At 41.9% G+C, this 22245-nt stretch overlaps 1 protein-coding gene across 2 annotated transcripts in view; it reads left to right on the top strand.

The window, feature by feature from the left end:
- LOC126188903 (paramyosin, long form) overlaps window positions 1–22245 on the top strand; it is a 187870-nt gene that overhangs the window by 10291 nt on the left and 155334 nt on the right. The window contains exon 1 of one of the 2 annotated variants that reach the window (XM_049930590.1): window positions 15067–15241. The exons of the other annotated variant lie outside the window; for it this stretch is intronic. Coding sequence (XP_049786547.1) covers window positions 15070–15241 — 172 coding nt within the window. The 5' untranslated portion in view covers window positions 15067–15069. Of the gene's footprint in view, window positions 1–15066; window positions 15242–22245 lie in introns of those variants that run through there. 2 annotated transcript variants of the gene reach the window in all.

The raw sequence follows: 22245 nt of genomic DNA, 5'->3' as shown, positions 1-22245 counted from the left end.
AGTCCGATATTTATAATGTGTAACCCTCGGCTGCGTAATGAAAGTTATCACGTTCTAAGTAGAATCTGTGAGTTTATCCTAATGTATGATGGTTTAACACATTGTACTTCCGCAGTTCTGAGGATGATCGCACTGGTCGAGTGAAACACGCAAAAATAAAGAAAACGTTATATGCGACTTGTGGCCGCTCTTCAGTTTCAATCTCTATAAAAGTAAGAAATAAAATAGATTAGAGAAGCATATGGTGCGCTTCTGAATGCTGCTTAAAATCATGTACAGCAAATGAGACCGTACAAGTTACATAATCCACCTCTGGTACTCCTTAAAATTCTTAGATTTAAAGGTAAAGATTGAACTTTAAAATCTCAGCCGCCATCTCACTTGCTGTAGGTGATTTCGAGCATCATTCAGAGGTGAGTCAAATGTCTCTGTAATCTATTTCATTTCTTACTTTTAGACAAATCATTTCACTAAACATTTAACCGTTTCGTTTTTCATCTTTTTTTATTGCAGTTCTTTTTACTGACAGCTAAACATCACACCAATGTAAATTTTTATACACGAAATAATTAGGTCTTGAAGAGATGAACTTTTTAATACTTCATTTGCATAGTTAGCAGCAGCTGCTAGAAAAATATTTCAATTTTTCCTCAAATCACTAATTAAGGTTTTTTTCATTATCGTGATTACTTTCAAGGAATTAAATCGCTTTTGTTTTTCAAAAGTAGACTCGCGCTGGTCATCCCCATTTATCTATTTCCCACCCTTTGTTTGGCTATGAAAATTCGGACAAAAGTACAGTTTGTGATTTCTACGGAATCTTATTTCCACTCCGGACAAACATTTGACCGAAATAGAGGACAATCGGCTGCTCAGTGAAAGAGACTCTGGACTGAGGTTCTTTCATCAGGCGGCAACATTCACGAGTGCCTGAGCTAAGCTCTACCCCACGTCTGCTGAATCTTTTCCAGCAACCAAAATGGCACGGAAAGTGAAGCGGTGAGGGTCAACGTGGGGGCCAGGGAGAGACTACACAGTGTAGGAGTCCAGACACCGCGACGTCAGAATAAATTCCGGAGTCCTCGCACAGTGTTTTGTAGTGAGCGAACCCTCGCTGCCTCTTTCCGCCCGTCGCAGACATTAGTTTGGGCCGCCCCTTGGCAGGTTTCCACGACCGTGGGCCACGCGCCAGCACCCGCTTTCGCCTTCTACATTACCCCTTCAGCTCTACAACCGTCTCTACCAACAAATAAACTGGTTGGCAACCGATACGCATGGTAGAATAAAACGCACATCGAACAAACATGCAGGGACTGGGGAAACATCTTCCATTACAGTCTTGGCCAGAGGCTGTCTTCGGCGAGCTCTAAAGATTCAGTATGAAACTGCTCTATGTATTCCAGAGTTATTGTTATGTTGTTGCCAAAAAATCAAAAAATGGTTCAAATGGCTCTGAGCACTATGGGACTTCACTTCTGAGGTCATCATCCTCTAGAACTTAGAACTACTTAAACCTAACTAACCTAAGGACATCACACACATCCATGCCCGAGTCAGGATTTGAACTTGCGACCGTAGCGGTCGCGCATTTCCAGACTGTAGCGCCTAGAACCGCTCGGCCACCCCGGCCGGCCAAAAAATCAAAAATAAACATAAAAACATAGCTGCGTACTTTTGTGTCTTAAATTTTATTTCATTCTCAGTTATGTTTTGACTTTCCTGTACTAGGAACAAAATTATGTCAGTAAACTTCACGCAGGTCCGATCTTCAAACTAAAATATGTCATAGGGAAAACTAAAATCGTAATGCTATGCGTGACCCCTGTCTTGTGTGTGTGTGTGTGTGTGTGTGTGTGTGTGTGTGTGTGTGTGTGGGTGTGAGTGAGTGAGTGAGAGAGAGAGAGAGAGAGAGAGAGAGAGAGAGAGAATTACATGGGACTATAAACTATATTTCTTCACTGTAACAGGTATATGTGTTTAAAAAAAGGGAAGCGTGATTATTCTTTAACGAACCTACAACATCTAGGCCATTGCGATGTAACTCTAGTTCAGCAGGAACAAAGATAATGGATGTTGATTTAGATGCGTGTTCGGTGCAAACGTCCTATGACGGGGAGAGTGATAGTAGTTTCCAAATAAGATATATTCTCTCACGGAAAATGTACCCATATGTTGGTTATTTACATAATTAGATTTTAACTTTAATATTAATCTATAACAAAATTTAATAAATGTATTCCAACCAGAAACATTGACGATTCAAGGATTCAACTAAAGGATACAAGGATTATTCCGTGGAAATGATTTCAGTTTTAGATATACGAAACTTTAATTGTCAGCTAGCACCAATAATTTACACAGGAGGTACGTAATAAAATATTTTTTATGTCTGCATCTTTCTATGAGAGACTAATATTAACGTGTGGTTGTGAAGGCCATTTTTGTTCGTTGTATTATATCGATCTGTGCTAATTTTATCTTGAAACTGTGACTCGTTCGTCACAAAAACCATAGTAAGAGAGCAAACGTATTGTAGGACCGTCAGTAGTGTACCTATTTTTTTAACAGCTGACTACGCAAGGTTTCAAGACGCACAACAGATGTTATCCAAATCGCACTTTCCTTTACAACGTGTACGTTGTGTCTGTGTGGAACTGTTGCAGAACGTTATTTAATATTACAATAGTCAGTCTAAGTATGAAACGTGATGCATCTTCCTTATGCTTTCTTCACTCAAATCAGGACTTACCGCACAGCACAATAGTTCCTGATCACACGCATTTGAAAACGTGTGCAACATTTTCCCGTGCTCTGTTGTCAACGAGGATGATATATTTCACTCCGTACAGAATTCAATGAACAGTGTATTTACCAAAAACCAACTATTATTTTTCTGTATATTTCGTTTAGTGTTGTATCTTTATTAGGCTTGATTATGATGGTTGTATCATACTTTGCCAGTGTGAGATTTGTATATAACAATAACTTAAGCGCTCCCTGTGTCGAACATGTGGATCACTGGTAGTAATTTGTCCCCGTTCAGAAGAAGATTCATCGCAAAAATGCACGAATTATCCAGCACGAGACTTTGTTTGGTATCAATCCAGTATGAAACCGAACATTTACTCGTATTATCTTGACAACCAAAAACTTCAAGTTTCTGCGAAAAACTTCTGGGACAAGTTGAGTCGAAAGCTTTAGGCACATCACAACTTGGTTGTTCAGATAATTTCAGACATGGCCGTGAAAAAAACACATGGCATTTTCAGTGGAGAGGCGTTCTGCAATCCGCCATGTTGTTCTTAAACCTAAATCAAGAAGGTCCACAGGGAGCTATATCCTTTCTTTTCCCAAACGTAAGTCGAATGGCTTAACTCCTTCTAAAGACTCTAAAAAGTTTCTTTTCTGTATAAACGTTGAAAGTGGTATGCACGCATTAAATTATTTAAAAGCTGTGAACGTGGTGATAGGGGCTGTGGTAACTCGTAGTTATTATTTTCCCGTTACTTTCGGATGACTTAGTGAGGTGGTGCGATGACTGATACTCCTCAATGGTTCTTCTTCGGTTCCACTAAATCAATTGAGCTACCGTATTTTTCGGACTATAAGACGCACTTTTTTCTTCGAAAAATTGCCTCAAAAATTCGTCTTATAACTAAACTGATATAAAAATGTGCAGTACTTAACTTCAAATTCCATCCAGTCTTAAAAATGGCCATGTATTCATGCCGCGGGAACTCTGTCTAGCAACATTGGATTGAACTGGCAGCAGCAGTGCACTGATGCGACGAACATGCGTTGTGGTGATTCACAAGCTTGTTAACACAGTCCTCCGCCCCTTCATCACAAACCTAGGACATTGCCTAGCCTATGAAGCGTCATTGCACTCTACGGTGCCAGTGATCTTCAATTGAGAGTGAATTGTGTTATTCGTAACAGTACAATATCTTTGTTAGTAGTTAGTTTCGTAATGGAAGAAATTAAAGGTATTCATACGATGCGGGCTATAAATTGAAAGTACGAGTAACAGCGCATGCAGCAGAACATGGAAACAGAGCAGACGAGCGTCATTTCGGCCTTCCACCAACAGATAAAAACCATTCGTGATTTGCGGGATAGTAAATAAGAACTGAAAAAAATGACGAAGACTAAATGTGTAAACAGAGGACTGAACGCAAAATGGCCAAAACTAGAAAATGACGCACTGAATGTACTCAAGGACACAATCAAAACAGCATTGGAATTAATACAAAAATGATTCAAATACACACTCTTAAGCTAACGCTGCGGTGGAGCTTATTAGACTTAGAGTAGACTTAGAGTAGACTTGGTTGGTGCTACATGTTTATGAGGCATCATGGACCTTTAGCATACAAACCAAAACCAAAATATCTCACAAATGCCACAAGAGTATGAACAGAAAATATTATCCTTCTATTATCCTTCTATTATTCAATATCGGAAGAAAACCAGTGTAGAACAAAGCTAAATAGCGAATAAGGACGAAACTACCATGACATTTGATGTGTCGAGTAACAGAACTCCCATGAAAAGAGCTAAAACTGTGATTATAAAAACAAATGGACACAAAAAATGCACTACACTGTTATCCTTTCATGTTGTGCTGACGGTACTAAACACTGCAATGAATCTCAAGCGCAAAACATTGTCAAAACTTCTGAAATACCGCCAGGTGGTGTTGTACATGACAAAGGGTGAATGGACGAGGCTGGTGTGGAATGAAGGATCAACAGAGTGAGGGAGAGAAGGAAAGATGATTTATTGAAGAAGAGTTCTCTTCCTGTGCTATATCAGTTTAGCAGAAATTTGAAATTTCTATGAAAGAGAAATTGTGACGGGGAAATACAGAGCTTGCCGTTATTCCGGGAGGACTCTTGATGTCCCGATAAATAAACCATTTAAAGTGTATATGGGAGAGGAATGGAACAAGTGGTTGATGGATAAAACCCAACCTAATTCACGCCGAAGGGAGCTTTAAAACGACTTACATTTAAACAAGTGTGTCAGTGGGTGAAATAGTCGTCGTATAGAGTGAGGATAATTATTGTTAAATCTTTCAAGAAGTGCGGCATAAGGAGCGCTCTCGATGACAATGAAGACCATCTTATGTATGAAGAGGACAACGACAACGACGAAGAGGAAGAATAAGAAGAAGAAGAAGAGAAATAATATGAAGAAAGTTCAGATGATGATTTTCAGGGATTTTTAAAGGTCAATTCGGTTTCGTAAACAAAGAAATTTTTAGCTTGGCTTTTCAGTCTAATAATAAAATTGGGAAACATTTAATTTAAAAAAACTGCCTAAAAATTAAGGTACATCTTATAGTCTGTATCGTCTTATAGTCCGTAAAATGCGGTATGTATCAGGATGGCTCATTGAAAGAAGCAGCGAACGCATTTAGATTCATCAGTATTCAGTTCGAGGTCGCCCTCTGCCCTCAAAGATGGCTTTTATGATGGGTTGTTAAATAATAATCCTTCGTTGTACATGTTGGAAAAAACTTTTAACTCAAGCGAAAACAAACTCTAAGCGACAGAATTCATTATCAGGAATTTAATAAAATTAAGTATAATCGTGAGACACTTTTGGCTGGTAGGTACCAAGGGTAATTTCAAGCGTTTAGCTGGAACGGATTTCGTCTTCGTACACGTCGTCGCTTTTCCTTTGGGTCATGGTAGTGACTTCTTTACTGAAGGAAAGGTAAAGCTGTCCTCAGCCCGACGGTTCGTTTTAACACTGCAGTATTTTATTATGCAAGTTTCTATTGGAGATGGTATGCCTTTCGCTTCCTCTGATCTTTGAACTGACCTACACACCCAGTGATTGGGGAACATACAGTCTAATATGGACGACGAATCGTGATACAGTATGGCATTTTTCACAATAACAAAGTGCTGATAGCTGTCATTAAGTGACACAAAATATCCTCGGTAGGACTGCGGACCGAACTCCGAATCTCAGTATAGTAATTTTGCACTTAACCACTACCAGGCTAAGACTGTGGTATGTGCGTATAAAGTACAGTGTTGTGGGGTGAAACTAGGTGTAGATACCTCAAAGAACACCAAGCTTCCAGCAAGTTAGATGTCCTCATCTGGATGAGTCGTCACCATCAACAGCGTCATATCTCATCGCTCCATAAGACATTGCGGAAAGGTTGAAGCATTCTGGTCATCATAAACCTCCCCCTGCAAGCCAGATACCGGGGTGGAAGCTGCAGTCGCCATCCGGGATCAGTCCGCGTGACTCCACGCCGAGAACCACTGGGCACCCAATTAGCCGTGGCAGCTACAAAGACGAATATAGTGAGGTAACAAGTAAAGAAAATATTATGAGGAAAAGTGCAGGGATCACAGACTAAGTCATTATAGTGTTAATTAAGGCTCACGTGAGACTATCCCGTGAACCTCTGAATGGTAAAAGACTTCTTATTGGATAGACAGAGCTCGAAGTTCCACTGGCGTATTTGGTATTCGTTACTCTTTCGGCATTCCGGTTGAACTAATCACGACCAAGCCACTAATACGACGTGACGAGACAGTACCATTGTGGAGAACAGAGTCAGCGTCTCGGCAGCTTTCGCTCGCAAAGCTCTTGTCGACACGGAAGACATTTAAGGCGACCACATCACATGATGACAATGGGAGGCAACTACTTGGCAGATGAGTGCAGGCTACGACCCCTGGCAGGTATCACCGATCAGAGGCCGTTCATCTATGAATCACTGTCCGCTTCTCGGACAAGTCATCTTCCTGTTTGGTTAGTACTATCTAATGTCTTTACTTAAGACTGTTGCCAAGAATTTCATGCTTCACTTACAATGACTAGTACCGATAAGGCGGGGCGCATAAAGTGATTATCGGATTTATTATCTTTTTATTTCTAAATTTTAACTTCATTTGCAGTTTTTCTCCGAAATAAGACTCACATCTCTCGTAAGTGCACAAAAGAAGATTCGTCTTTCATTAACTGCTGTGTACAAGTTTCTCACATGCATTGTTTACGGATTTTGTCACGTTAGGAATTCTTATACGGAACTGCTTTTGTCTGTTTGTTTTGTTACATAACATGGATTGTCTTTTTAGTTATCGAGAAACTTTTATTTTTAGGACTGACGTCGCTACGTTAAAGTCTTAGCGGTGGATGAACAGGTAACAATCCAGTCCTGTTACTCTTGAGACATCATCATGTGTGTAATAATGCGAAAGTTGGATGGCTGTCGCCGCCCCATTGTCACCCTTTGACATTGCTACTCCTCTTGTGGTCCTCGCACCATAAACACCTTCATGCTACGAGGCTTACAACTTTGCGTCATTATTCCCGGGAAATACAATACTACACTACGTTTGCTAAGCTACCTTCACTCATCCTTTCGAGATGTCCGTACCAGAATAATATTTCGTTTACATTTCCCTTTACTGTTAAATACTTTTTGGTATTTTTCCTCTGATACATCCCACGAGTTCCAAGAAGCCCCACACCCCCAGAAGCAACCATTATTTTAGAAATGACAACGTATTGCACCTGGACGTTATTAACCGTACTTATTAAAGGTCTCAAATTTGCCCTATTATGCTATTCTCAAGTGCCAGCTAGAAAGAAATAAAAATAGTATATTATACATTGGAGTGCTTACATATAACAGCCATGTATACAGAGTATCTGTATGTGCACCATCGTGCCTTATACAAGGCTTCTGCAGGCTTCCTCAACAGTTTTTGACAATTCTTTAATTCTTCTGTATAGATGTTGAGAGACATGGGACTTGATTACTCACCGTAATTTGTGTGGCGTGGTAACGTCAGGGCTTCGCGGTGGTCGCTTCAACAGCGGTGGAGATGTTGCTCAGCCACGCCCAATCTAACGACCTCGACATTGTTCATCAAGGGAGTTACGCGGCTTAACAGCAAATTGAGCTGGAGCTCCGCCCTGCAGTAACCACATATCATCCATAATTCCTTTCCTTTCCAGTTGACATATTAACCACGTTTTCAGTATGTCCATTCGCGTACCGTTTCAAAAAAGGTGGCGCGGACATGTATCGTGATGCTATGCCAGACCAGATTTTTTTTCTTAGTGTTGCCATGCGTTGTTCACTGTGGTAGCTGAAGTTCAATTGCTATTTCGCGAACTGATTTCAGCGGAGACTGCTCATGTAAATGAGCGACTGTATCAGTGTCAAGAGGAGTTCAGGCACTTATCAGATACTCTGTAGAGACGGCACCAGACTACTTTCGACTGTATTTACTCGCGTGTCGACGACTGTATGTTTCTAATATTGTTATGCCTACATTATATTATTCTAGACAATTTTTCATCATATGTTGCAGAGGCTAATTAAACAAAAAAGAATGAAAATTAAATAAAAAATAAAGTGACGCTATGCGTGGTGTTCTTATCAGACCAGAACTCTGCAACAAACAGAATGACATGCGTCACAAAAATATGGGTCCACTTCCCCGTGCCACCATCCACGTTTAGATTTTCCGCAGTTTTCTCTCAACCGTTTACGGCAAATTCCGGAATGGTTCCTCTAAATGGAGGCAACAAATTTCCTTCCCCGTACTTGTGTGGTACATTTCTAATGACCTCGCCGTCGATGGGCCATTTATTTATGGGCATTTGAAGTACATACCGTGCACCGTATCACATTTGATCACTAAAGTATATTTGTGTACCTGCATACAGTGCATATACTAGCTCACAGTAAAACATCAGGGTAACAAGCAACAAATATAATTCTATTTATTATTAATGAAACGGTACATATTACTAATTAATTGATAAAAGCGTTATACATTTAGACTCAGATATCTCGTGTTATTTGTTAAATCTTTTACTGCGAGGACAGTGTTGAGAGTTTTCTGCAGTGGGCATAGTCTCTTGCACAAAGTGATTTGGTAATAGTGATACTGCCCACACGAAAACACCTTCTGATGTAGATTCGCGCGAATAAGTTGCGAAGTATTTAATGGTTATTCTGTTGAGGTGACGGGAAGTTTCCGTGATGAAATCCCATCCTTATGATGAACGCCAGGAATCCTCTGCTGTAACTAATGAGGAGGTATTGAATAGAATTGGGGAGAAGAGAAGCTTGTGGCACAACTTGACTAGAAGAAGGGGTCGGTTGGTAGGACATGTTCTGAGACATCGAGGATCACCAATTTAGTATTGGAGGGCAGCGTGGAGGGTAAAAATCGTAGAGGGAGACCAAGAGATGAATACACTAAGCAGATTCAGAAGGATGTAGGCTGCAGTAGGTACTGGGAGATGAAGAAGCTTGCACAGGATAGAGTAGCATGGAGAGCTGCATCAAACCAGTCTCAGGATTGAAGACCACAACAACAACAACAACAACAACAACAACAACATGTTCCATCCGTAAATCATGAAATTCCGAGAGGGGATAGTTGTACACTGTAGACAAGCGGCTTGTCTGCCGTCGTGATCTCAACACTCTTCTTTTGAAGTGCTATCTACGCTTGCTTTAAAGTCAACTATGTGTACCGATTCATTGCGTAAGTGGCGTGTTGTGTAATAAAAATGAACTATTATCATATATAACGAAATAGTCACAGATTCAAACACTCAGTTAACAAAGGCGCAACATTAAACAGTGGGTAAGCATTCAACAAGGATCTGTCGCAAAAGCTATGTTGTGTGTACGTTTTCAACTTATAGCCAAAAACAATGCAGTATCATTGATCCCTCGTATCCGTAATCACTGAATTTAGACTTGAAAGCAATACTTCATTCGAAACACTTCATTAAACTACCTAGATCAGAATATAGCTTAAAAACAAAATCCCCACGTACTGTTGCAAATAGAAACCCCATCGGTCTCACGTGTTCCACAGGACATCGCACTAATATACTAGAACACTGTGTATTGTACTCAGAAAACATCATTCTTCCAGGACGGCTCCGATGATTTACCTTGCACCACGTGTAACCTTAATCCACGCAGAGAACAAGAGTGTTCGTTAATTGTGTGTAATGTTAACATATGATTAATGCAGTTAACTGCTCGTGTCGTATCTGAGCATAGAAATGACAAATCTTGCAGCGACAAGTGTGTGCAATATTGCGGCGCAACAGCATGTTACGTAATATAACAAACTGAATGACTCGGAGAGGACAAAATACTTCAGAGAAAATACAGGACAAATACACACATACCACATTTATTTATTTATTGTATTCAAAACAGTTCAGACATTCCTTTGCCCATAAGCAAGTTTCTCGAGCAGAGTAACAATATTACATGATCTCAGTACACCACTTCTAGCGAGACAATTAATCATTTTTCGTGCACGAGACTTTTATAAACTTGAATCTATAACACGAAAGTTTGAAAAGACTTTACCCGGTCCTGCAATCAGCTTCCATTTCAGAAACAATGAGCGGACTATGAAACTTGATTTCAACACGCGGAAGGATACCATGACAAGTTCTGTGTGTCCAGTGATCGCTAGATAACTGTACAAATATTTAGAATGTAAGACTGACGTAAGTTATACGTCGCATGTTAGAGATTACAAGAAGTAATTTGAAAGAACTCACTCACAACCTTCATCACTGTAGAAACTCAGAACCAGCTCGCATCGAAACCAGACAAACCAAGGAGGAGAATACCTCAGGTTTCCTCCGCATCATATATTAGGAACAGACCCCAGACCCAGAATGGCAAAAAAACTTCCTCCATATTAAATCCCCAAGTTATATCGCCTCCAAACCCGCGAAAGTTTCCCAATGGCTGATGCGCCAGCATGTCTCCAAACATACGAAATTCATCAGTGGAGACACACAGAGACCGCCCAAATAACTTGTTTCGAGCAATCGAAGCTGATCATAGCACAGATATACAAAGCACTGCAAAGATAAGCTCGCGATTTAGGGAAAGCAAAAATAGATATTGAAATTTGGGGTAAGCAGGAGCCGGTCGTGTGCTGTGTCGTCTTTGAAGAAGTCACTTATTAGTCTTGTTGGAGATCCAGAGAAATTCACTGATCAGTTTCGGCTCGTCCACATTTGTAACGTTCACCGCATTACAATGTGATTAACATTATAACTGTTTAACACAGTAAAATGTGAATAACACTACAAGTGTGATTGAATGGAATGATCCTCTTAAATTGTGAAATTGCAACCGTGATCTCGCTTCCGTCAAGACGAGGACAGAAGAGGTCACTGAAGTTCCGCACCGCTGCAACTTAACCTCCAACAGCGTCACGTTCACGATACCCTTTCAGTGCAGTGAAGTGGTAACGGCTTAGCAGGTGGGTCCCTACTCCACGCCATGCTACATTCAGACCGTAACCTTTGGCACGAGTGAATTCCCCATCCTGCCTAAATGGAACTTGCTCTTACACTCAGTGATATCTGCACAACCAAATTTCAATAGCTTCTTCAGTATATCTTCAGGGCTGGAATATTGTTTCGTTCTTAATTTATACCGTATGTTCGCCCAGAGAAACTCAATCCTCGGTTGTTGCAGATCAGCTGGTTTCAAGCACGTGTGTCTACTTTTGACATTCGCAGCAGCGGTACGTAACGGTTTGGGATGGCCAGCTTCTCTCGAAAAGAATCATATTTACGCGCGCTTTTCTGAGGCCTAGAGCGTCTCGCGGCAATCAGTCAGCATCTGCGCTTTTGTAAGCAAGTGAAACAAGCAACTCACGTCGTACGAGGTTATGAGAAAAGTAATTAGACTGACGACACTGCGAGCGGTCTGGCAACGCTGTGTTGATCTACTCGTGTAGGCTGGTGTGTTCATCCCTTTCAGATGCTCAGTTCGAACTTCAGCTCTGTACAGCCATCACGTAATTTTTGAAAGCGCCATCAGTGAAGCTGTGTTTTTGTTGTGTGTCATGAAAATGGAATAGTGGAATTTAGGGCAACGTTAGGACATCAAGTTTGGTGTTAAACTTGGGGAATCCGCAAGTATGACCTGTGAAAAGTTGAAACAGGCGGCCTATGCGGAACATTCCTTATCAACAGCACGAGTTTTTCGATCGCAAGAATCATTTTTGGAAGGCCGAGAACATGTTGAAGCTGAACCTCACATGGGGAGACCTTCAACTTCAAAAATCGACAAAAAAGTCGGACGTATGCGTGTTCTTGTGAGATCAGACCGACGTTTAACAATAACGATGATGGGTGCTCCGTTACACTTAAGCGCTTTCACCGTACATCAAATTTTGACCGAAATGGTGGCGAAAAACCTCAAAGCCGAGAAGAAGAGCAATTGAAGAAACGTGTGCGTTGATCTTCTTGAAAGGGCTGCCAATGACAACAGCCCCCCTATTCACCTGATCCTTGTGACTGTTGTCATGGCGTGCAATGGAGAAAGACTGTATTCACTGGTACACAACAGCATGTTTGGATTTCACAGATGTGCATTTCTATCAAGGTACCTGCAAGCCACACCTTGTCGGCTGGTGAGATGCATTACCTCATGTGGTTTCGATGTACTCGTCCCCTACCATAAGCATGACCAACATATGTAACACTCATCAGTCCAGACGACCCTCATCTATTTTCAGAGCACCACATGGCGTTGTTCCTGAGGTGTTGCTAACCTCGAGGCTCTGTCATATTCCGTGAGAAACCTTACTTGCATGTGAATGCTATGCCTGCTCACGGGCTATTATTATCCAAAAATGAATTTTTGAGAGATCTACAACACTTTGTCCTTCGTTGTGACAGTCCACCATAGTCGAACAGTCAAGGGCACCCTCTGAAGTGAACATCCTGATTCCCTCGGCAGCTGGGAGCTTCCAAATGACTCGACACGTTCTCTCTCTCTCTCTACCTCTCTCTCTCTCTAACTCTATACTGAATCTCAATGGTCGAAACATCGGATTCTTGTTCCCCACGAGGCCAAGTAGATTTATCCCCCGCGATCTGCCTAAATAGATTAAGGAGAATTCCGGGAATGTTTCCTTTGAAAATGACACAGTGGCATTCCTTCAACTTTGGTTCTTATTATAGTTCAGTCTCAAACGTATATGTAGTTCTGTCAATGATGATTATGCCTTTACAGCATCACAACTGACGTACGACTGGTTGTTACCATTGAAGGTCCACCGGCTCTTGGCTAGTCATTCGTGTTGAGATCTCTTCTCTGAAATCTACGAATCCTTCATTGTCTGAAACTGGGGTAATCATGCATCCCAAGTGTTAAATGTAGCTACAATATTGTTAAGATCAATTCGGTAACGATGATTTTCGTATGTTCTTTTTTGTGAATATAATTTTAATACATTTCCCTTTATTTTGTTATCAGCATGACAGTATCTTTGGTTATATGTTTCCGACTTCTAGTGACAAGTTAAGTTTCTCTTATACTTCCCAAGATTCTCGATTTACTTGGCAGCCGATCATTCAGCTTACGTACGCAAATTAGCTTAGGGACTTCCTGTAATTGTTGAACCGTAGGGCTTTATGCACTTTCTAAACGGATATATGCCTTGGATTCATATTATCCTTAAATACATGACTGATCTATTTTCTTTATTATAACACAGATTCTGAAGCTGGCGGCTATTTTTTTGTGTCTAAGGAATAAAAAAAAGTAGTTATGATCAAGTCCTTCCTGAGTATCAGTGATTATTGAAGAAAACATTGTCGGATATCTCTGCAGAGAACTTTTGCCTTGTGTCACAGTTTAATTCTCAAAAACAATCATTGCTATTATTGTTCGGCTCTGGTATGCTCTCCAAGGTATAACCGGCGCATTTAGCCAATTATGAGTGGGGCGTACAATTTATGGTGGAATCCAGGTCACCGTATTTCTTCATGTTCCATTGATGGGATATTTTGAACAGGAATAATTGCAAGACCTAAGCAGTGTTTTTGTCTTATAGTTTCACTAATAGTTGTCACAATATCTGTGGCTGATGTTAAGCTATTGAAGTTCACTCAAACAACGATGTCTGACTTAATCCACTTCTTCCGTATTCTCAATCGGATCGATATCCAGTTACTGTTTTTAGACCGAAACTCTTTTTGCTTCTTTCACATTGCTTCTGTTTGGCATTATACTTATTCTGGGTTGAATCGACAGATACTACAACCTGTTTGTATACTCACTACGTGCAGCAGTAGTAGCTGGCCAAATAGAGCGAGACTAACAAAGAGAGAGCATAAATACTATTTCTCGTACAGTGTTGCCATTATTTTATCGTCGGCTGCAAAATGAGATTTCATTTCCAATTTTGCCTACACATTGTAAGCTCACCATGGGCATCGTATCTTCTCATCTTTTGTAACGTCTGCCCCAATAGCTGAGTGTTCTGCCGGCACGGTAACTCAGCGTGTTCGGTCAGAGGGTTAACTGCCCTCTGTAATAAAAAAAAATAAAAAAAAACTGAGCTAAGCGATCAACGACGAACTGATGTCTTACGACGTCCGCCCCGAGCAGATGCAACGAACGAAAAACGAACAAAAATGAGATTAATAAAAAAATAAATGTGGTCAGCGTGACGGATTGCCGTCCTGTGGGCCCGGGTTCGATTCCCGGCTGGGTCGGGGATTTTCTCCGCTTAGGGACTGGGTGTTGTGCTGTCTTCATCATCATTTAATCCACATCCGGCGCGCAGGTCGCCCAATGTGGCGTCGAATGTAGTAAGACCTGCACCAAGGCGGCCGAACCTGCCCGCAAGGGGCCTCCCGGCCAATGACGCCAAACACTCATTTCCATTTCCATCTTTTGTAACGGATTCACAGGATAAACATATTTCGCTGTGAATGTGTCTGACGTGTATGCATTCGCGAAACAAAAAGAGGTCCTTACTTATGTACCGTCCAACCATTACAGTGTGCTTTTTTCTATGACAGAAAATTAAGCACACAACTTTTTAAGCTACTGTCGGAAACTATGAAGTGCTGGACTTGGCGAAAATTTGTTCAGGAAGTGTCTGCAAGATGCTAGCCTCTGAGAGCACAGCAGCAGCAACAGAGCAGCCGAGAGGTCACTTGGCAGGTAGCGCTCTTGGCACTGTGAGCCGCGAGCCGTGAACCTGTGGCCCGGATCGCTCGATCGGAATGCGCCGCCCAGCCCCATATGTCAGGGGCTGTCGGGCGTGCCGGCCACACTTCGACTGCGAACACTGCCGGGGCGCACAGTCTGCTGGCAGAGCCCGCCGACGCACCACTGGACCCCGACCACCGACTCTGAGAGCTGCCATGGCGCCCAACAACACCGAGACCACGCTCCGTAAGTCTACTCTACTCTACTCCAGTCCAGGCCACACTCGCTCAGCGTGCGATCACATAATCATAGAAAAATAACGTAGGGGTTCGCAAGACGTGACACTTGAGATGAATCTAAAACATAACTGATGTAGGTTATTACCGGGGGATGTACGTTCCTGATGCTTACAGTGCAGCAACTGAAGTCGGTATCTGATGGTTTAGACGGATGGTGTTCCTCACTAACGACGTTAATGTCTCCTACTTGTATACGCAGCCAAACAGAATGTGCACAGACGGAATGGTTCGATGTTGATGTGATGGAGGCGCTTTTTCAGTCGATTGTGATTTGCCATGATGGAAAGCATAGCGACTGAGAGATTTCTTCCGCAACTGATGTTACCATGCCGCAATGTCTCCCTCTTTGTCCCCCCAACCCCTCCTTTCCCGACGATATATTCTGTGAATGTTGTGTCCCAATGGCACTGTAAGTAGTTTCTTCACAAGAACTGTCAGCTGTTAGGTTGCTGGTCTGTCAATACGCTCTTTCAGGCAAGAAGTTGTGATGTGCTGTCAATCTACACTTATTGCTCGTTGTGAGATGGGCTGTTTGTTGGTTGCCTGCCCCCTCTAAGAAGTAAGATTGGGTTTAACGTCCCGTCGACACGGATAACATTAGAGACAGAGCGCCAGCTCGGATTGTATCAAGGATGGGAAAGGAAATTGCCCGTGCCATGTCAAAGGATCCTACCCGCAATTTGCCGGAGCGATTTAGGAAAATCACGGAAAACCTACATCTGGATGGCTGGATGCAGGTTTGAACCCTCGTTCTCACCAATGCGAGTCCAGTGTGCTAAACATTGCGCCACCTCGCTCGGTACCTGGCCCCTCGAAATCGTGTAACTGGCTCCGGGAAGATAATTGTTTCGCGGGTTGCATACGTGTCAGGCTAACGTACGGCACGGAATGCGTATGCATTATAAAATGACTGGTGTGTGTGATAAAATAACCAGTTTTGAATATTTAATTTGTAAGCAAAGCTAAAATAACGGCAAGAACAGCACGGAAAGAAACAACTTCTGCACAGAACATATAAAAATGAGTATTAGCGTCTCCTGTATCAATGCCATGGTAAGTCAATGTAAAGAAAACTAGAATTACAATAAAAAAGTAATAGTCTCGATACTGAGCAACTCGATTTATATCACATTTAGTAATATGCAAAAGATTAACATTAGGCACTCTAACACCTCAGCGTTGATCACAGACATTGCAAATCGGCCTCAGTATAAGGAAGATAAGATATTACCCTGCTATTGTAACTATTCACCTTCAAAGATTCCCGTGGACAAAACCTGAAGAAATTCTCCTGGGTATCGCTGGAGAAGAACGACTTCTTCAAGATTTATTTGCAGAACTATACCGACGTGCAAAGCACTGTAGTGCCTTTACGTGCAGAACGCACATCAGGCAGAACTCACTTGAAGCAAATACTACCAAGAACAAATGCTCAGTGTCACCGCAGTATGCTTCCTCGTCGTCACCACATCCTATGCTAATCGTGTTTCCAGATGTACTGTAACAGCCCAAAGTTTCAGAGAACCAGTTTGTAATTACAAGCCAATGCAACAACAATAAATATTCTAGAAGAGAAAGAGTCATACAGTGACTTGGATGCTGCCTTAAACTGTAGGTCCCACTCATAATTGATTTGAAGCTTTGGTCACATGTGCGAATAAAGGAAAGAGCATACCGCCTCTAACAGTAGACGTCAAGTAAATCTAATCTGCATACAGGCAGCTCAGAAACATGTAACGATTGAAGGAGAAAGCTTAGGATGGATTTGCAGTCAGGAAAACGTTTTATCTGTGTTGTTTGGTAGGATCACAGACTAGTTTAGGTTATTTATTTTCTTTATTGATACTTCGGCGGGATAACTTAACTGTCCTTATCGAAGTTGAAAAAGTGGGGTTGACAATACGAGACGTGCTGCATTTTCTTTATCGGGTTGAAACTCTGCCAGTGGTGCAAGAAAAACTTGGAAAGCAGTTTATTTTGCGACTTAGAATCAAAATTAACCGAAAGTATCAGTACCTTTTTACGTTATCGGTATTAATAAATCGATAAACGTTAAAAGTATGACATGTATGTCGTTTTATTCTCTCGGTGGCATATATCCTGTTCATACGCAGAAGTCAGTGCCAATTTTGTAGCAAACTAACGCTTTCTGAGCTACAACTTGCCAGACATGCTCCACGATTAACAACCGTGACACTACTCGCCACGATGCACACTTGTGCGTAGGTGTCAATGGAAAACTGTAAAGGTGCACAATTATGATGCAACTGCTCAGTTAAACGAAAAATTTGTTTCTAATCTCAACGTTCGTTGGCAATACTTACACTGATTCCGGTAAAATGTGTGGCTAAATCATCTTTCGATAGCAGTTTCACCTAAAGTTACTGTTTCTTCGTGAGTTTCTTGCTTCTTTTCTTAAAGACATTGTTTAACCCATCATTTCGTTTCTTACAGCAAGTTACTGTTTACACTGATTAAGGTTATAACTACAGTTAATACTGCATTAATACTGCAGCTGTTAAAGAAGGGGGGGGGGGGAATTAGAGTTTAACGTCCCAATCATTAGAGACACAGCGTAAGCTCGGATTAGGTTAGGATAATGGCCGTGCCCTTTTCAAAGGAACAATCCCGGCATTTTTCTTAAGCGATTTTGGGAAACAACGGAAAACTTAAAGGCAGACGACCGAACGCGGATCTGAATTGCCGTCCTCCCGAACGCGAGCCGAGCTTCTTACTCAGTGCCGTAGCCACCTCTCTCACCAAGGTGTGGATGCCTGCAGAGGAGAAATAAAATAAAACTGACAGAGAAGGTACAGATAGGAACACCGTCTGTTAGGAGCATGAGAGGAAAAAGCAGAAAGAGCCAGCGAAACAACGACAGTGTAGGGTTGTGCGTATTAAACGTCTTCTGCCGCAGAAATGTGAATTTGTCGTAAGAGCTTTCCTCGATCTCATCCGACCTGAAACAGAGAATGCGGACGCTCTTTAGTATCACATCTGATCTGCGATATTTTTACCTCCACTGCCTAAAAACACTTATTTTCACATAACTTCACTGATGCTAGGCTAAGCTGCTAGACGACTGATACAGGGACAATTTTATTCCTCTTGAGTACTTGAGTAACATCTTTTGTATGCATTTGAGACTAGAGACAATTTTAATACTTCGATACAAGCTTTTCTACTTTTATTTCATATCATTTTCCAACTCACAATGATAGCAGATGAGGAAATTACCCCTTTCAATAGAAGATAATCACACGTAATTCGTTCACAATTCACTTACATTTCAATATCCTAAAGTGAACTGAAAAAATTCTCATAATTTTTTTATTTGTTTGAGGCATTTTTTGTTTTTCTGTGAGGGGGGGGGGGCGTTGTTATCAGTCGCCTTCCGTTGTCACGTGCCTGCCAAGATATCTTGTACCAATACCCTCATCGAATGTCCTCAGTTAATAGTTGTGTATATTCCAATCTCTGTCCTCTGCAATAATTTTTCCTCTTGATGGTCTAATGCCACGGAAATATTTCTCAAAGGCCTTAACACATGTCCTCTCCTCTCGCCCCTTCTAATGGTCAGTGTTTTTCACATATTCCTTTCATTGCTGATCCTCCGGAAAACCTCTTTATTTCTTATCAGTCAACTTAATTTACGGGATCCTGTAACACTACTTCTCGAACAATTAGATCACTTTCCTTTTCCATTAATACGATTTTATAAAGTAAAGCGTTATTCTAGTTCTGATGTGTGTGAGGAACATCTCCGTCAGTTTGTCATCAGCCTTTAGAATAATTTCTCGGTGGCCTCCATCTTTTCATACCTTTAGCAAATCTTTTCATTCCTACCGCGCTAACATATACAGCATCCTCTACAACCCGTTTTGCATATTCCAGTATTTGCCTGCCCCTACTCCTTACCCTTCCACTTTTCTTTCCAGCGCCAACTTAACTGCTGTATTCCTGGGTGTTGTGGAGACGTTCGACTAACCTATCCGTTTTTCGGTAAAGGTCATCCATAGACATTTTACCACAACATATTTAAAGTATTCCCAGTTTCTTCGTCACCGTATTTATAAAAGACCGCTCTTACTTCCATACATTGCTGTGCTTGAGATGTCCACGTTGACGTACTTCGTCTTCATCTCCATACCAACGTCTCATACCAGTTAAACTGCTGACGGAAGGCGCCTTAGCCTGTGCTACTCTCATTATTATAATACTACGTATTCGAATGTTCCTCTCTTACCCCAGTTATAATGTGCGTAACGGTGCGTAGCATCCAAATCAAATATTAACGTCCATATGGTGAACCTCATGCAACCACATTATGCACGTGTGTGTAAAAACATCATGAAGATGACTTCTTTTCTAGTTTGCTGCTTGAGTTTTCTGTAACTGTTATGCTCGTACATTTCGGCGCTAGTGTGTTCAAAAACAGGATGTACATACCATGTGTGAAAATATACCGCCGATCTGTAACGCAAAAATAACTCAGTCACCGCCGGCCGCGGTGGTCCAGTGGTTCTAGGCGCTCAGTCCGGAGCCGCGCGACTGCTACGGTCGAGGTTCGAATCCTGCCTCGGGCATGGATGTGTGTGATGTCCTTAGGTTAGTTAGGTTTAAGTAGTTCTAAGTTCTAGGGGACTGATGACCACAGATGTTAAGTCCCATAGTGCTCAGAGCCATTTGAACCATTTTGAACTCAGTCATCATTATCATTTAATAGTTATCAAGCTATTCCGGTGACTTTTATCTAAACTCTGAAATCAGGGTAGACCTCTAGATAGATACATTTACGAGTTCCGACGACGGTGTACCAGTCGATACCCGTAATAGTTGTCGCTCTGTCCATATTTTACATCCTAGGATGGCCCACCTAGGCTGAAACCCTGGCAGTGAGACACGCGACCTCTGCTGTGCTTTGCGTATCGTTGTTGCTCCTGGTTCCGTAGAAGCCGCTCTGTGGAACCCAGTAAGCCTCTCGTGATACCTGAGTTGGCAAACGACTCGCGACCGCAGCCGCGGCTGCTCCTAGGCGTCGCTATCTTTGAACCGGACAGCCACACCTCCCCCCCCCCCCCTGCCCTCCCTCGCCTCCCCCCCCCCCCTCTCGCCGCTCCTCACATTTATCTAGCCTGCTTGAAGGAGCGGCTGGGTTTCGTTCTGACGCGTTATTCCTTTTGCTGCTGGAATCCTGTATACAGAGAGAAGACCAGTGAACAACTAAAAACTTCCCTACATTTCCGAAGAGGACTTGTGCCAAAGTGTCGATTATTAAGCAAAATACGGTCACGGGGAGCGTTTTTACAAATACGTGATTGGTTCTATGAATGTTAGACTGACAGAATCCAGTATTTAATTCTGGGTGGACAGTATTCAACACAAAGGAAAGCAACAATGGAAGTGCCACAAGGAAGAGTAATAGGATCTCTAACGTTCTCAGTATACATTAAGGATTTGTCACGTAAGATCAGCAGCACTGTAACACTGTTCGTCTACATTGCTGCTGTCTACGGGAGGGTACCGTCGTTGGACTGTCACAAGAAAATGCAGATAAACTTGGACCAAATTTCCAATCGACATAATGAAGGGCAACTCTCTTTAAATCCGGCCAAGGCACTATTGCGACCATGTATATGCCCGATCTATTACAGGAACCAGGAACTGCGGGTAAGGGTTCATGCGTAGGTGACGTTACGCCAGTAGTGTGAAAAGACTGGAAATTTGGGTCAGATGAGAAGCGTGCTTGGAAGGTCGAGGCGCCTAAGGCTTACGCTCGCGTTAAGCGGGAAACCCGGGTTTCAGTCTGGGTGCGGCATAAATTTTCACCTTTTATCATTTCAGTGCCCAAATGCAGCTAATGTCATTAAATCCTTTGAAGAATTCTATAGTGTTTTTTGAGCGTTTGGATTCATCAAGGCATGGTAATTCACATGGAAAGAATTCATAGATTTGCTATTAAGACTGTAATAAGTCGGTGTAGCCCACATGAAAGTACACATACTCAGGGGACCTAGATGGGTATCTTTGGAAGAAAAGCGACGTTTTCTCGCGAAACCGTGATAGGTAAATTAGAAAATCTGTAATCGAGGAAGTTTTGGTGACAATTCTGCATATGTCGCGCATGCACCATGATAACAAGAGAGGTTAGGACGCGCACAGAGGTATATGGAAAGTAATCTCGCGTCTCTCATCTCGTGAATGGGACTAGACAGGAAATCTTTAATACTGGCGGTAAGTATCGTTCGCTGCGCAACGCATTTTTGCAGGTGCTACGGAGTATATATGTCCTTGCAGATGAAGTTCACACATACTGTTACGACTACACTGTCCACAACCGTTGTACTAAGAAAAGTGAAGCAACGTTTCGTTTCATTTGGGAAACAGCGGAGATCGCCCATGAGACCTGCCGAAGACGGCACAGTGGCATAACACTGTCTTCCGATTGATACAGATGCAGACATACCCAAGTCAGATATCAAACCTCTAATGAAGGATAGTTTAGAAATCACAGGATATTTATATTACGCAGAAATTTTTCAGCAGGCTCTCACACTCCGTTACTAAGAACCCTTCTGTAGGGTCTAAATAAGGGCTCTGCTATTTGAGCTGCAAATCAACTGACGACTACAAAAGGAAAGAGAGGCTGTGAAATATAGACTGGAAATAGCAAGATAAGAATTTTTGAAAAACAGAATTTCTTTAACTTCCAATATAAATTTATGTGGTACGAAGTATTTTCTGAAAGTAATCGCCAGTAGTACAGTACAGCACAGAAGAGAATATAACACTGAAAAGGGTTTCTAAAAAGGAATGCTGAAGTTTACATGGGTAGATCATGTAATAAAATAACTAATGAAGAAGTTCTGAATAATCTAAACGAGGATAAAAGAACGTTGTGGTGCAACTTGACCAAAAGAAGGGATGACTTGGTAGGACACGCCATGAGAC

Source organism: Schistocerca cancellata, chromosome 5, assembly GCF_023864275.1.
Source record: "Schistocerca cancellata isolate TAMUIC-IGC-003103 chromosome 5, iqSchCanc2.1, whole genome shotgun sequence".
Classification (NCBI taxonomy): Eukaryota; Metazoa; Arthropoda; class Insecta; order Orthoptera; family Acrididae; genus Schistocerca; species Schistocerca cancellata.
This window is presented reverse-complemented; position numbering and strand designations above follow the sequence as displayed.